The sequence below is a fragment of the Lissotriton helveticus genome, chromosome 10 (assembly GCF_964261635.1).
Source record: "Lissotriton helveticus chromosome 10, aLisHel1.1, whole genome shotgun sequence".
NCBI classification, from domain to species: domain Eukaryota; kingdom Metazoa; phylum Chordata; class Amphibia; order Caudata; family Salamandridae; genus Lissotriton; species Lissotriton helveticus.
The window spans coordinates 127,524,451-127,540,957 of record NC_136071.1 but is presented as its reverse complement, the minus strand read 5'-3'; the positions used below and the strand labels follow the sequence as shown (position 1 = coordinate 127,540,957).

Below are 16,507 nucleotides of genomic sequence, written 5' to 3'. Positions count from 1 at the left end.
TGGACTGTCCTTGGACAAGTCTTCTGGGTCCAAAGCAGAAAGAATCTGGGACAGGGTGAGCATCTTTAATTTGTCTTTCAACAAAAAGGCATTTAGTGTGTGGAGGTCTGGCATAGGGCATCTGTCCTTTGGTACGAGAAAGCAAAAATAGCATCCTTTTCTCTCCCTCCTAAACTGGTCCCCGCACAATGGCACCTTTGGGCAGTAGGCTACATCTTGCAGCAAGACTGCAGAATGGTCAGCTGATGGTCTCTCCGACAAGGGGAGATTACGGGGTGAGGAGGAAATGAAAGGCGGTGTTTAGCCCCTTTGAATGAGCGGAAAGACCCAGCATAATGATTCTCCAGTCAAGGAAGTAATGATGTATCCTGCTTCCTATAAGTTACGCCTGTACTTGTGAAAGCAACTTAAAGCACCTTGGCAGCTGCTGCAGCAGAAGAGGTAGAGAAGAGTAATCTCTATTGGTGAAAACAGATTCGGCCACCCCCATGACTTCTGTCCCCAAAGGAGTCGGTTTGCTGCTGCTTCACATGCTGGGAAGGCTTGCATTGTACACAAATCTCCCCCAGAAATAGCCCCTAAACTTACTGTACTGTTGGAGGAACTGGTTGTTAAGAGACAAAAGTCCAGAGGATCACGCTTTGGCTCAACTGTCAAATCCTTCAAGCACCCATTCAGCCGTCTCCCTAAACAATCTAAAGCTATCAAAGGGCATGTTTATAAGCGCCAGTTGGACATCCGAGGATAACATAGTGGATCGCATGCAGGTCTGCCTTCTGAGCAACACATTGTGCCAATCTTTACGCCCACACAGTACGTGGATATCAAACCAGCATGCATTGCATACTTCATCACATCCTGCCCATTATGTATGGTTTGAGCCAGCATGGATTTGCAGCCTTTTGGGACGGCAATCAAGATTTTGCTGGCCACATCCCATAAAACATGGTATAACAGCACTGAATGCAAACCGAATTCCAGGACCAAACTGACCAAGGATTGTGCTCTTTCCGAACTTATTAATACATTTAGACTCTCTATTCGGAGGATCAGACATTAGGAGAGACTTGTACCTGTACCACCAAGATTTCAGGCATATTATGTCTTGTAATTACATCAGCATCACTGGGGGGTGCTGGCATGTGCTGAGTCCAAACAGGTCGACTGACAGGAAGGCATGAGAACTACTTGGACCAAATGGCCATATAAGTGCCCTTTACATCCTCGCTGAACAACAAATGTGGCTTAGAAGAAGTTGGACCTGATTGAAAGATTTCAGTTAACAACTATACGTTGGTTTCAATAGTAGGCAACTGTAAACCGAGCATTTCCGCTTCCTGTCACACAACTAATGTGGCACTCTTTCACTGGTGACCCTGGTAGAGTGTCTTGCTCAGTCTCAGGGGCTAGATCCAGCTTGCCACCAACATTTTGGCAACCCAGGTGTAGCCAACCATCAGAAGAGTGAGCGGGGAAACAGAACAGTGTCATGGGGAACATTATGCAAACCCTGAACTGCTTCCAAGTCAGACACAAATAAGGTTTCCAGCCTCTAATAGTTCTGGTGGGTCGAGGCAGAATGTGGTCAGGTTCTTGTTGGTACACTCACCAAGACTGCGGGGAGGTGCAGGAGCCATTTTACTGTGGATGTATTCAGTGTCAGTTGGTTCTGGAAGCCAGCCAAATGGGAAAACAGTTGGTAAGGAAATTTGAGAAAGGAGTGGGCCAACTGAGAAGTGGACTTTAGTACAAAAAAAAATGCTTGTTAGCCCAAGGGATTAAAATAAGCAAAAAGCCCCACAAACAGACAATAGTTTACCTTAATCTTTCAAAGAAGTACAATTTTGGTAAGATGCTAGCATGGACTGGGTCCAGAAGATGATTGTATACACTTGATTTCAGGTGACTGGATATTTGGAGGCAGTCAGGTCGACCTTCCCTTGCGGATACAGAGAATTCCCAGCTGCTTGAGTGTCAATACAACTTTTGCCAGTTATTCACTGAATTTTGCACTTCTCTGCCAAATCGTGACCACCGCTGGAATTCCCAGCCAGACCTACCCTCCTCCCAAAACCCGCTCACCTAGTATCAAGGGTGAAACTGTGATCCTTTATACCAGGTCACAGCTGACTGTGGTAGCAGAGCGAGCAGTGACAGGCTTCTCAGGAGGTTAATGTGGGGGTACTAAAGCATCAATATCAACCCCCAGCACCTCAATAAGATAAATGTCCAACCCAAGGATTCTCTTTGTTGAAAAGACAAGTACTTTATTACACAGTAAACACAGAATTCCACTACACGTTCAATAGTGCACAAATTCCCGATTCACAAGTGCAGATATCTTTGCTTTTAGGTGCCTCTACCGACTAAGTCAATCACCCCAACAACAGTCCATCTGTGGGTCCCCTTCTTCTTTTGGTCTCCCCCCCCCCTCCTACCAGTAGCAGGAGTATTTCAGGCAGCACAGCAGTCTTCCAGTAAGCTCACCACGCAGTATGCCCATGGATTTCAGTTAAGGAGCAGAGGCTTCCAACAGTGGCCCTCTTCCTGGCGACTGCTTTAGAGCACAGCTCACTCAGACACTCCTATGGGTACCAGACTCATGGCACAGCTCTCTTCAACACTCTGGGCGAGTACTTGGTGCTTCTTGAGCACAACGGCCACACGCCCGCAAGTGATTATTCTACAGCGAAACAGATGACAGGTGAAATGTTTGGCACACAGATCCTCACTGCGACAACCTAGATTCTTTATGAGGTACCCCAGTGACACCCTTTAGGTCACTTGGACTTTCGTACTGGTCCTGACCCAATGGCACACTTTGGCAGTGTCCCGGTCATCCACTCAACTTGTGACTCATGTGCTGCATCAGCAGATGCTTATCATGGCTTCATCAGGCCTACCACTCAAGCACACTGCTCCAGGTGCTTTGGTAGCTACAATGGAGATATGTGATGAATATCACACTGCCAGGTCTGGCAGTACAGTGATTTTCTGTGGCACCCTTGCTTAGGCAGTTTGTCAGACAGACCCTATGCCTGGGTCAACTACAGCATCCCTTCGACGATATGCAACTCCTGCAGGGTTGGCTCTTGCTTACACTGCTCAGAGGGGAGATGTCTGGGCACCCAGGACACTACAGTAATTCCTCCTTCATAATGGACTATAGGTGAAGTTCCCTTGTCTCTGGGGAGTTGCCCGTCAGGGACACCAATCCTTGACTGTTTAGTAGTCCCCGAGTATACTTCGTTGAGTACCCCCATTTTCAGTAAGAGAGGCCATAACAACTAACACAGATGGGCGCTGGACTGCCATCTTTATACCGGTTTCATACACGGAGGATGTTTTTTCCAGGTCTGCTTCCTTAAAACCGGTTTGGGTCAATTTTCTTTTTGTGTCCTGGCCGAGTCACCTTCCGGAGTTAGCCTTTGTCTGCAATGCTGCTCAGCCCAGCAGGACATACTCCAGGTGGAGAGCCCAGCACAGAAATATATAGCAGGATGCACTCCAGTATTTACAACTCCTCCTCAAAGAGATCAGGAAGAGAGACCAGAATCTGTGCCCCTTCAAAGGACTCCTTGCGCTAACAAAAGGTAATGCAGGCCTCAGCCTGAAGCACCATGCCACCTACCAAACAGCAGCTTCAGTTACGTCATTTACATCCAAATGTATCAGAAAGGGCCCTGGAACTTCTAAATAAAGTCTGCCTCCTATTTATCACTACAGCATCTGATGTTTCCCCCTCTAGGAGATGCCAGCAAAACACACGTTTGGGGAAAGCAACCTCTCTTCAATCTGGTCTTCTCGTCTAGGCTGTGGGCTTCCTAAAATGGAACCCGCAGACCTCTATCACTTGTGCAGGGCATGCTATCAATCAATGCACAAGCACATGTAAAATGCATGGGATGCCGGCATTCAGGATTCCAGTATCCTCGGCAGTAGTGGAATTTTAAATGAATGAGCCTGCAAGCATGCATTCAGGTCTCGCAGGTAAAAAGGCCTACACTAGAATTCATCAACTACGGTAGGCTGCCAGCACCATGTGGCACACATGAAACCTGCGACAGGGATGGTAGTTCTCTGTCACTATAAGGTTGCGCCCCTCCAGATTCAGGATAAGGTCCACAACTTATCGTCAAAGTCAGGCCCTGGTTCAAAGTGAGCACACAGGATTAGTGTGTGCGTTTACCAAAAATAAAAAATAGGATCACTGGTACATGCAGTTTGGGCACCCAGCAACATTACAGTTCCAACAATGTCATTCTGCTGCAGGCCAAATAAATATAGTGCAAACATGCCCCTTTATCGCACTGTCAGCAAAAACTGGCCTGTCATTAATAACAGCTGAAGCACAGTTTGGTCAGGCTTGGTCATAAAACCACTCTGCTCAATGAGATTCTTTGTATGGATGCAAACAATGACTGTGCACTGGCTATCAAAGCCATATCAGAATGTGGATTTATAGTAAGTATTTGACAAATGAGAGGAGCAATCTGGCAGCTATGATTCTACAAGTGAGGGAGTGAAAGAACGGGGAGGTAAGAAGTAATGAAAATTACATGTTTTAGCTGTAGTACGCTGTGACGAGCCAAACCAGAAGTTGAAATACTGGAGTATATGGTGTAGTAAAACAAACCAGCATAAGAATAAGCAGATGCTGTACAACGATTAACAAGTCATCAAATACTGGCACTCAAAAGTAGAGAGAAGCAAGAAAGCTACAAATGTTACACTGTAATACTACAAAAGAGTAATCACACATCAAAGCAGCCTTACAATAGAGTATGCACTGCTTACCCCATAAATGGTCCACTTCAGTCTGCTCACTGATCAATGTCTCATCCAGTACAGTAGATACTATCGACGTGTCACTGATGTGGCTGTTAAAACTACTGTGTCCAATGGACATGGATGTGATTGATGCACTTTTCCGTGGAGTGTGATGTATTGCAACAGCGGACTGTTTGTTGATACTTCGACTTTGCTTTGTAGTTCTAAAGAACAAAAAAGGTGCAATTAAATATCCTTCTAAAAAATCCCCAAGTCCCCTCTAAAATCAAAGAACTGGTACACTAAATCTCACATTCTAAAAATAACAATGAAACGCAGCATACTAAAAGGAAGGAAAGGGAAAAAGTGACTTGGTTCATGAATTTCAATTGCACACATAAAATGCTCCACAAAACTTGCAGTGGCATAAGGAATCAAAACTGGAATAAACCTAACCATATCTAAAATCGTGTTCAACAAACAAAAAAACAAAAACTGATCAATGATCACCAGTGTGTTCACCCAATCCTACGCTGATTAACTCCAGGTCCTCAGATCCAAGAGGAAGGACCCAGCACAAATGAACAGCTTCATCATGAAGTTAACTTTCATATTCTTACTATTAATCTCTTCTATTTGCAACACGCAATACCAGACTAACAAGGTAGCAATGTCAGAAGACCAAATAAAGCCCAAATCAAGTTTCAACATAAGATGCTGTGCAAAAAAAGCAGCACACAAGTCTCGAAGTCACTCCTGGGGACATTCTGCATGTCAATGGATAATGTAGGGGCCTTACTAAAACAGAATTGGGGAGAAAGTAAAGCTGAGAATATTCAGGAGTTCGCCTCAGAAAAAATCTTTAAGAGAATAAAGGCAAGAATTTCATCTAGCATTTTCTCCAACGCATCCGCTACTAAATTTGAGAAAAAAGCTGCAGTCCTCCTCCAGTGACGAATTACCATTGAGACCCACAGAAGCCTATACCATCTGGGATGAAATTAAGGGGATGGAAGTGGAATGGCCGATAAAGTTATTTAGTAATGCAGGTGAACTTCCATGGGATCAATGAATGCTGTAGGTGGTCCCAGGGCTGGGTGGATGAGAACCAACACCTACTAGAGTGGTAGCCAAGAAAAAAAAAAGCATTGCTTGAGGCGATTGCTGAGCAGGCTAATTGAATTTAGGATATGGGGCTGTGGGTCAGAGCACTACTTTAATATTGAAGTAGCGTCTAGAAGGATTAAAAGCAGCGACGGATCTGGGGACAATCTGAACGTTTAAGATATGTTCAGTGAGATTTTGAGGATACATTTCATATTCTTGCGACTGGATATGAATATTTTGAATCAACATCCAAATGCATGTGACTTCCTTAGGTATTAAAAAATATTCAAACAGGAAACCATCAATGGCATAATGGACCTCAGAGTTACTGTATTAAGGCTTGGGGGAAAAAACACATGTAAAATTAGTTCCTGATTTCTAAAGACATTTTATAAAAGATTTGAAAATCAGTTTACAAAAAAATAAATCTCAGTGCAAAAGAGGATATTTTAGATACAGTTCAATTCTCGCTATCATTATGTTGAATGAGTCCTAACAAAGAAGATTTTTGCCTGTGGTGAAAGTAATGAGCCCCACGGACCAACTGATGAGGCTTGCAACTGAAAAAAGTGTCTGTGACATTACTGGCACTTCGAAACTGGGAGAAAATAGTCAGAATCGATGTTTGAAGCGGTTCTATACCCTGTAAATGGAACTTGAACGTGCACAGAAGAAATCTCTTAAATACCTACATGTTCACTCGACTGTAGTTTAGAGTTCAGAATTAACAAAAGGGGCCGTTTCAAAGATCTACTGAGCCACAGTTAATATGAACCTTACAAGCCAATGGTTCTGAATATGAAAGGGATGTTATACACTCTCCAAGTAAAAGATTACTTGAATAAGAGCTTCAGACTTTCATAACCCAAGGAAGTTACTAATCTTCATTCAGATTAATACAGTATAAATCCTACATATTTATGTTATTTTTTAAGTTTTATATACCGCGTACAAGACCCATGAGGGTATCAGAGTGCTTTACAGGTGCGCGAAAAAGAGAGGAGACCTAAAAATCAAACAGGGTGATCAGAAGTGCCAGGGCAGGGAAACTATGTCAGCATGGCATATATAATCATAAACAGTCTAAGGCATGGAGAATAAAGGAACAAGACTAAACAAAGCATGTTACAAAGTCATAAGGCGGAGCTGGGGGAAAACTGAGAATACAAGGAGTACAAAAGTGCATCCAATCAAATACAATAAAAGACAGGTAAAAGACAGAGAGGAAGAGTCTTTGAGTGCATACAAGGCAAGGGGATTCTAGGGCAAAAATATGTTCATCAGAAGCTCTTTAACTTCCTTTTTGAAATGAGTAGAAGGGATCGTCCTGACTTCCGGAAGAAGGGAGTTCCAGATACTCGGGGCGATACCCAAGAAGGCTCGATCATCCGTTTTCGTTTTATGATTTTGGAATCTTCTGGAGGACTGAAAGCCACCAGAGAGTACAAGTTTTTGTGTGAGGTATAGTGGGGTGTTGTAGTGAAAGGCTTTAGGAGTCATGCAAGCAATTTTTTGATGTATCCTTGCTTCATAAGGGAGCCAATTTAGGGATTTAAGCTCCAGAGTTATATGGTGGTATCTTTTTGAGCCGGTTAGGAGTCTAGCAGCAGAGTTAAGAGAGGCCCTGAGTGGCACCATCTTTGATCGAGAGTCCACAGAGTGTTGCACTACGGTACTTGGAGATCACCAGAGATTGCACCGCAGATTTGAAGTAGTTTGGAGGCAGAAAAGGTTTAATTTTCCATAGGATACTCATTTGGAAGTTGGCTCCCTTGGTGAGGGCCGCAGTATGCTTCTGTATGTTCAGGCTCTTATCATGCATTATGCCCAAGAAACTCTGCACAAGAAAAACTGGAGTCAATGATGTGTGGTATGCAGTTAAAAGCTGTTAGCGGATTCATCCATTCACAGATGACAGGAGAATGGTTAGGTGGGGCGATTAAAAGGAATTCTGTTTTCAGAGCATGGAGTTTGAGATGATTTAGAGTCAACCAGTTTTGGGCTTTCAGTAGGGTGGTGTTAAGGGAGCTGATATCATCAGGGGAGGAGATTTTCAGGTACAGTTGAGTATCATCGGCATAGATATGATAGTTGATATTGGATAGTTTTAAGATTTCAGTTAGAGGCTCCATGAACAGGTTGACGAGAGTTGGAGTGTGGACCCTTGCGGAACCCCAATATTGACCGAGGAACGGTTACACAGATTGATTGACCATGAATCTTTGAGTTCTATTGTGGAGAAAAGACACAAACCAATTTAGGATGGGCCCTGAAAACCCCATCCTATGTTCCAGTAGGTCGAGTAAGCAGTCATGTTTGACTGTATCGAAAGCGGACGATAGGTTGAGGAGGATCAGAATGCAAGAATCGTTCTGATCCAGCATTTTGAGCGCGTCATCAACAATGTGGGTGATGGCGGATTTTGTGCTATGACCGTGAAAGAAGCCAGATATGGCCCAGTAGTTGGAAGCGTTCAATGCGATTGCAAAGCTGAATGTGGACACATTTCTCAATAAGCTTTGCCAAGGTCGACATGTTGGAGATTGGGTGGAAGTTGTTAGGGACGGCTTGATCTGCGGTCGTTCTTTTAAGAATGCGCGTAACCTGTCCAGCTTTGAGACAATCTGGGATAGAGCCTTGAATCAGTCAGGCACTGACTATCTTGGCCCATAGCGGGAGTAGGGATAATTTAATCTCCTTGAAGAAATTTAATTGTAGAGTGTCGTTGAATTGGCTGGATGATTTCAGTGCTGAGAGCGTTTGGAGAATGAGGTTATCGTCCAATATTTCAAATGCGCTCCAGGATGCATTGTTCTTGGGGGTAAAACATGGAGGGAGCGACGGTGCCAACCATTGAGGGTAGTGTGAACTGATAGGAGTGAGATTGGCAAGAGCTACAAAGCAGTCTTCAGCTCAAGTTTCATCCTACTTGTCTTTCCGATGAAGAAAGAGGCAATGGGCGTGATCCGATCGATGGGGGGGGGGGGGGGGGAGTTGATATTGCTGTCCAATTGAGATTTAACAATTTCAAACAGTTCTTTGATCGATTTTTTGCTAGGTTCAGTCGATTTGTGAAAAAGTTAGCTTTGCTTAGTCATATGCGTATGTTATAGACATTCCTTAGTGATCTCAGATGTTTGAGATGATCAAGGGACAGCGAGGATCTCCACAGTCTTTTAGCTTGTCTCAGGTTCCTTCTCTCAGCATTTAGACTGCCGTTGTACCAGGGTTTGGAGACTTTGGAAGGTATTCTTTTCAACTGTAAAGGGGTGACAGTGTATAGAATGCTCGTCATGGACCCATTGTAGTGTTCAGTGAGATCGTGAATGTCCGACATAGCATCGTGGGGGGGGGGGGGGGGGGGGTGAGTATGTTATTGCTGATGGACGTCAAGGCATCAAGGTTAATGTTTCACAGTGATCATTGCCAATGTTTAGGTTTTTTTTGGTTGAATTTTGCTTGTGCTAGCATTCTGAGATGAGGAAGGTGATGCAGTGGCGATCAGTCCAGTCACAAGGGATGACAGAATAAAATTGAACAGATTTCGGTTGCCAATGATTAGGTCTAGGGTAGCTCCTTCGCTGTGCGCAGGGCTGTCACATATCTGGGTTAGATCGAATTCACTAAGGAAAGATTTGAGACTATCTACGGAAAGGTCATTTGAGTCATTCCAGTGGAGGTTAAAATCTCCAAGGAAGATCGAAGTGCCGTGATGATGGCGTTGTTAGAGATAACTTCCATAATCTGTTCAATAAAGGAAAGATTGTCTCTAGGGGGATGATAGAACAAGTGGAATTTGCAGACTTGTCTGGTTTTGCTGGTGACCTCGATGAATGGGTATTCATACGCAGGGAGAGCAGCAGAATGAAGTTGTGTAGCCACAAGATTAATTACTACGGTAGATGCAGGCAATAACACCCCCCCTCCCCCCTTTGCCCACAAGATCCGTCTAACCTAATAATGTCATAGCTAGGCGGGACAAGTAGGTCAAGGATAGGAGCAGAGGAGACATTTGGCCATGTTTCGGCCTGCATTAAGAGTTCCGGCTCTTGGTCTACATATGGTTTAAGAACAAGGTTCTACACAAAGGTTTAAGTAAAGATTCTTTTTTGTGGAAGCTACACCAACAAATTAGGTACATTTCTTCACGTCATAAGGAGCGGCTGACGACTGATTCACACTTTTCTGAAATGAAATTCACACAGATCAATTAGGAGTTCTAGGTATGCTTTCTGAGTTGACCACTAATACAGCACAACAAGGATTTAAAAAGGGGTTAACAACATTGCCCAAATATAAATGGATCCTGTAGAATCTTATCCTGATGGTAGCGCACAGAACATCGCATATATATATATGGGACAGCAACAATGTACCAAGTTTGTCCATATGAAGAGTGGGCATTGATGGGTGTACAAGCATGGAAAAATCAGAGTGAGAGTGAGTGAGAGTGTGTGAGTGAGAGTGAGAGTGAGTGAGAGTGAGAGTGAGTGAGAGTGAGAGTGAGTGAGAGTGTGTGAGTGAGAGTGTGTGAGTGAGAGTGTGTGAGTGAGAGTGTGTGAGTGAGAGTGTGTGAGTGAGAGTGTGTGAGTGAGAGTGTGTGAGTGAGAGTGTGTGAGTGAGAGTGTGTGAGTGAGAGTGTGTGAGTGAGAGTGTGTGAGTGAGAGTGTGTGAGTGAGAGTGTGTGAGTGAGAGTGTGTGAGTGAGAGTGTGTGAGTGAGAGAGAGTGAGTGTGTGAGTGAGTGTGTGAGTGAGTGTGTGAGAGAGTGTGTGAGAGAGTGAGTGTGAGTGAGAGAGTGAGTGTGAGTGAGAGAGTGAGTGTGAGTGAGAGAGTGAGTGTGAGTGAGAGAGTGAGTGTGAGTGAGAGAGTGAGTGAGTGTGAGAGAGTGAGTGTGAGTGAGAGAGTGAGTGAGAGAGTGAGTGAGAGAGTGAGTGTGAGTGAGAGAGTGTGTGAGAGAGTGTGAGTGAGTGAGTGTGAGTGAGTGTGAGTGAGTGAGTGTGAGTGAGTGAGTGAGTGAGTGAGTGTGAGTGAGAGAGTGATTGTGAGTGAGAGAGTGATTGTGAGTGAGTGCGAGAGTGTGTGTGTGTTCAAAAATGGGAGAAAATGTGATACTCTTGGAGAGCCTTGAGGTGCAATCTTTAAGGATCACTCAGTATGTTGTTGGGGGCCATCTACAGCTCCAGGAGTTTGCCCTTTTTTTTTTTACTGATGAAATGCCATTCAACTGGACACATTTCTCCTGCGAGTAAATCCACATGGGTCAGTTATGATGTACAATCTATAAATTAAAAAGTTTAAAAGCAAAACAATTTTAGATTTAAAAAAAAACTAGTCGACATGACCCCTGCCCTATTTTGTTCAGCAGAGGTTAGAGAAACTTATTTCACGAAACAGAAAAAAAATCTACTGAAGAATAAATGGATACAAGACCCCCACGCTGCACTGCTTATTGCGATACGCCTTAGCGATGGTGTTGTCTGTGAGGATCTGCAAAACCTCCCTATGATGGTAGGAAGGCCTCCAAAGCCTAGAAATGGCATGTTACTCGAAGAGGTTTATGTGGAGTCGGGCTTCCCTTGGTGACCAGAGACCCTGGTCATCATCTCTCCCAAAGGACCTCCCTAACCCAGCAGTGTCGCATCTATCACCATCATCCTCTTTGGGCGGGTAATTGAGAGGGGCCTGCCGCTGGTTCAATTGCATTCTAGTAACCACCATGGCAGATCAAATGCAGTTTCCATCAAATTACGAATGGCCTTCGCTAGGTTTCCTTGGTGCTGGGTCTTCTGGAACATTAGATTGCATTGCACAGCCCGAATATACCACCTGGTGTAGCCAAGATGGAGGACGCAAGAACCAAGAAGACTCACAGCTACTCTCACCAACACCCAGGACCGAGGCTGAACCATCAAGAACATAGTGCAAATTCCCTGTACTCGTGGCAAAGGAGGGACAGCAATAAACTGTATAGTATTCAGGACAACCTCAAGGAAAGGAAGCCGGTGCAAAGGAGTTGGGTGCGCCTTCGACTCAATGAGGAACTCTAATGATATATAAAGAGGTTGGCTGTTGCTTGGCGTGTATGTACGACTAACTGTAGCATGCCAGGCTTCAATAGTCCGTGTTCAAGGTAGGGGATAACTGGTATCCCCCGAACTCAGATGACAGGCATGACCACAGATATCACTTTCGGAAACATCTGAGGGACACTGGTGAGCCCAAAGGTGGGCACAGACAAATGAAAATGCTCCAGGCATACCTTAAACCTAGAGGAAACTTCTGTGGGACTGAAGGACAAGGATATGAAAACACACGTTCTGCAGGTCCAAGGACACCATCAAGTCGCCAGGTCCAAAAAGACTGGATGAGAGCCAGTGTCATTTTGAATTCATCCTTCCATAGGAAGGCATTCAGAAGATGAAAGTATATGATGGGACAAAGGCCCAAATCTCCTTTGACGCAAGGAAATAGCAACCCTCACCCAAACTCAGAACTCCGGCAACAGAATGAACAGGTGCTCCCCTGAGATTCACTCTAATGTGGGGGAACGGTTGGTGGAGCAGAAACAGGGTATGGCACACCCATGCTGAAAAAATGTGAACAACTTATTTATCAGACGTGATGAATCCCCATCATGAAAGGGAATGCTGGGTCCAGTCTCCCACAGGGTAGGTGTGTGCCACTAATGGCAAGCTAAAGAGGCTTGGTAGCTGTTGCCCATGGGATGGGGGCTGCGATGATTGATGCCCGTGTACGTCTGCATGTTGCATTCCAAATCCAAGCCTCTTGCAGTGGTATGTAGTGTGCCATGGCTCTACTTTCTTTAAAATGTCCCAGTGCAGGATTAGCTCTTTTGCTGAACACTTGAAAACCCGTCACTGTCCTCGTCCTGCTCAGAAACCTACTGCATACCCATTGATGTTCACTAAATACAGAAAGACATGCCTACTACTGTACTTGCCCAAGGTACTCGAGAAACTCTTCCACAGACACCTCACTGATAACTTCGATGACCAGCTACTTCTTGATGCAACACAGTTCAGACTCAGACCCCGAAACACAGCACAAAAACTGCGCCAGATGACATCCTAATAGTCCTAGATAGAAGAGACTCTGCAGCCATCATCTTCCTGGACCTCTCGCAGCCTTTGACATGATCTCTCACCCCATCCTCATCCGACACCTGCATGACACAATGGAATCCAAAAACCCTCGCTCAGATGGATCAGATCCTTCTTGACTGGCAGGATTCAGTTCGTCTGCTCCCTACTCATTGGACAACTGCAACCTCATCCAAAGATTATCACTGAGCCCGAACGTCTTGAAAGTATACATGATCCCACTTGCCAGCAACATCTATGTACATGACATCAATGTCCATTATGCAGACGACTCAACTTCTACTCTCCCTCTAGGGCAAGACTCCCAACACCAGGACCAAGTTCACTGCCTGTATGAACAAAGAAGTAGACTGGATGAAGACCAACTGTCTGAAACTGAACTTCAACAAGACAGAATTCATGGTCTTCAGAACCAACACCTCACCTGGGGACACTTGGCTGAACTATGCTCCACACCCTCCCCATGCCAAGAACCTTGGAACCATAACTGACAGAAAACTCCACATGATGACCAAAGTCGAAATAGCCTCTTGCTTCCACACCCTAAAGATTCTGAGGAAAAGCAGCAAGTGGGTACCAACCAGCAAAACCATCACTAAGACCCTTGTCACTCGCAAGAGCTGAACTACATGTAGACCTCTGTGCTGGGATCAGAAAACATCTCAAAGGTCTGCAAATCATTCTAAACTAGGCGGCCAGAAAGACTCAACGAGCTGTGCCACACATACACACATCAGACAACACATTAAGGAGCATCAATAGCTCCCCCATACACAAGCGAGCTCAGTTCAAACTTCTTACTCACACCTTCAAAGCACTACACAACACTGGCCCAGCATACCTCAACTGCATTTCCTTCCACACACCATCTAGAGTGACACCGCCGCTCGGCTGGACTCTTACTTTACACATCCAATGCATCCGAAAACCAATTCTGGGGTTCTAGCTCTTTACCCACCTCACTCCTAAAACATGGAATGAACTGCGATTATTTATCAGAGCCTAATCTTCGATTTATGAGGTCTGCAAGAAGTTGAAGGACTGGCCATTGCCATTGCTCTCAGCCTATGCTAGACTTGGCGAGCCTCACCTGCTCAGCACCAGGTTACTACCCTGCTGCCCCGGTCCTCCCATTCCTCACTCCCTCTACCTTCCAAGGTCCACCACGCCAATCTGCGAGGTGACAACGCACTTTAATCCTCATAACAAACTCTGAAATGTGGGGAGCCAGAGCTTGCATGAACTCGCTCATGCCTGAACTCCAAATTTGCACGACAAGGAAAGCCTATAGCTTCCTAAACAGGTTAATGGTCAGTTGGACAGACAAGTAAGCGAGAAAGTGAAATAGCCATGGCAGTGGCACCATTTTCACCAAAGCTATTTTGCTGTTTCTCAACAAGGCCAAGCCCCATTCAATATTGCAATCAATGTCAAAATCAGCCTGGTAAACCTGTATCCTAATGCATGTTGTTCCCATTTATGTTTGCAGTAGAAAGGAAGCGGGTCAGCTTAATACTGAACCAGTAAGCTGCATATTTTTGACCAGTTTACTTTTAACCCATTCACTGCCTCAAACTGCATTAAAGGAGATTTGGGCCTTTGTCCCATCACACCACACCACACCAGTCAGATTCCAGAACACATGATAGTATGCCATCGGTACAATGGGTATAACAAGGTCTGTGCATGATCAATATGTCAAGGTCCATTACAGAGGCTTACCATGTCTGCGAGAGACTCCATGGCCAAGGAGAAAATATGTTACATTGGGAGATTTATAAAGCGTGCAATTACCAAAGGTGTCTTGGCGCTGTCAAACGGCATGTGAGTAATGATTACAGGTTAAATAGTCCGGTCTTTAACTCCTTCCTGGATGATGTTAATGAAGGGATAGCTCTGAGATGGGGTGGGAGGCTGTTCCAGAGTTTGATTGTATTGAGGACTATACCTCTACACAAAATAAACCGTGATAAGGGCTATACTGCTCTGTACCCCTTGCAGGACAATATTTGTTCAAAACTATGCAAACTATGTCGGCTCTGGCGAGGTATACAATAAAGCAATCTCTTTTAGCATATCTTCCCCAAAGCTCAGTCACTTTAATATTGCACAAGTGAACCGTCAGCTAACTAAATAGAAGGCTTTTTTAGAAATCAATAGCTATCACTGTTGGGTGAGGTGTCGAGACTCGGGTCACCTACATTATTCAGCAACGCCTTTTTATAAGGATTTTTTCATCCGGGATTCCCTTGACAGCCTACAATTATCATCTCCGGAGCTTTAGATCAAATTTGACCATTCACTCAAGAATTCTCCCTTCTAACCAAATTTCTCTGCAATATAGAAGTATACTTCCTAATCTAGTTTCAGTGGTCTTGTTTAAGAATGCTGGGTTATTATAACCGTCGTCATGAAGTATGAACACCCTCTGACAAATCTGTTTAAGTGATAGAGAATGGTCAAAGACAGTGTTCTGCTGATCCGCATATTGTTTTTGTTCCATCATTCAAACTGACTAGAATGGATAAAGCTTTTTCAGTCTTGGAAGCATCACTTTGGAATATAGTGCCCATTCCCTTTCAGTATGGAGCCGAAGTTCAGAAAAGCTATAACACCCTGATTACTTTATCAATTTCAGAGACTTTTGAGTATCAATTTTCGTAATCTTATCTGGCAGTACACACCCAACAGCTCCTTAAAGCCCATGGGAGAGTTGCCACTCTTTAGAAAAAACTAGAAAATGGGAGTTTTAGAACAGCATGTTCTTGAGAATCAAAACCTGTTCATTTCAATAGCTTGACAAAGTTCTACACGCTAACTTACACAACTAATGGATGGTCAAACATTTCAAATGGTGTCTGAAGGTGGACGTTAAAGACGGTCAGAAAAAGTCCAATCTGTCACAAAACCAAAACACACAAAAAAAGTGATTGATGGAATGTGAAGATTAATAATCAGTCACCTGCAAATTGTTGGAAACTTGGCCTGCAGTTCAGGCTGGGCCACTGAAGTGGAACACGACCAAAGCTAAAGTGCGTATAGTAAGCTCCATCTGTGGACGGGTAGAGTGTGAAAAAATAAATAAATGGCCAGGATTCCAGCCAACAGCAAACTTTGCTTTTCCAACGGCCTTACAGCTAATTCAGAAACTGGTAATGTAATATTTCGTGTTCAAGACTATACAGTTCAGAGCGGCCGAGTGGTTGTATAGAAGGATGGCACTGCAAAATATTTTACCACAAAACACACAAGTGAGAGGAAACTAATGGTTCTGCAAAAGAAATAAGCAGGGACCAAAAAGGCAAACCAAACAATCACTTTTTAATCGCTGCTCTGTTACAGTGGAGGTGGATCAGGAGGGAAGTGACACAAAGGAGCTGCTAAAGCACAGCTCTTTAAAGGAGAAAGCGCAAATGCCTATACTGTTCCAGAATGTTTGCCAGACTGATTATGGCTCAGTTAAATGCTTGGCCCTGTGCCTGTAAGTCTGCTCCATTAGAGTAGGTGG

General features: G+C 44.4%; 1 protein-coding gene across 12 annotated transcripts in view; it reads right to left on the bottom strand.

The window, feature by feature from the left end:
- The window catches only part of SUN1 (Sad1 and UNC84 domain containing 1), a 422,747-nt gene that overhangs the window by 217,714 nt on the left and 188,526 nt on the right, over nucleotides 1-16,507 (bottom strand). For all 12 annotated transcript variants that reach the window (XM_078664915.1, XM_078664910.1, XM_078664909.1 and 9 more), the window contains one exon: nucleotides 4,798-4,994. In XM_078664915.1, coding sequence (XP_078521041.1) covers nucleotides 4,798-4,994 — 197 coding nt within the window. The remainder of the gene's footprint in view (nucleotides 1-4,797; nucleotides 4,995-16,507) is intronic.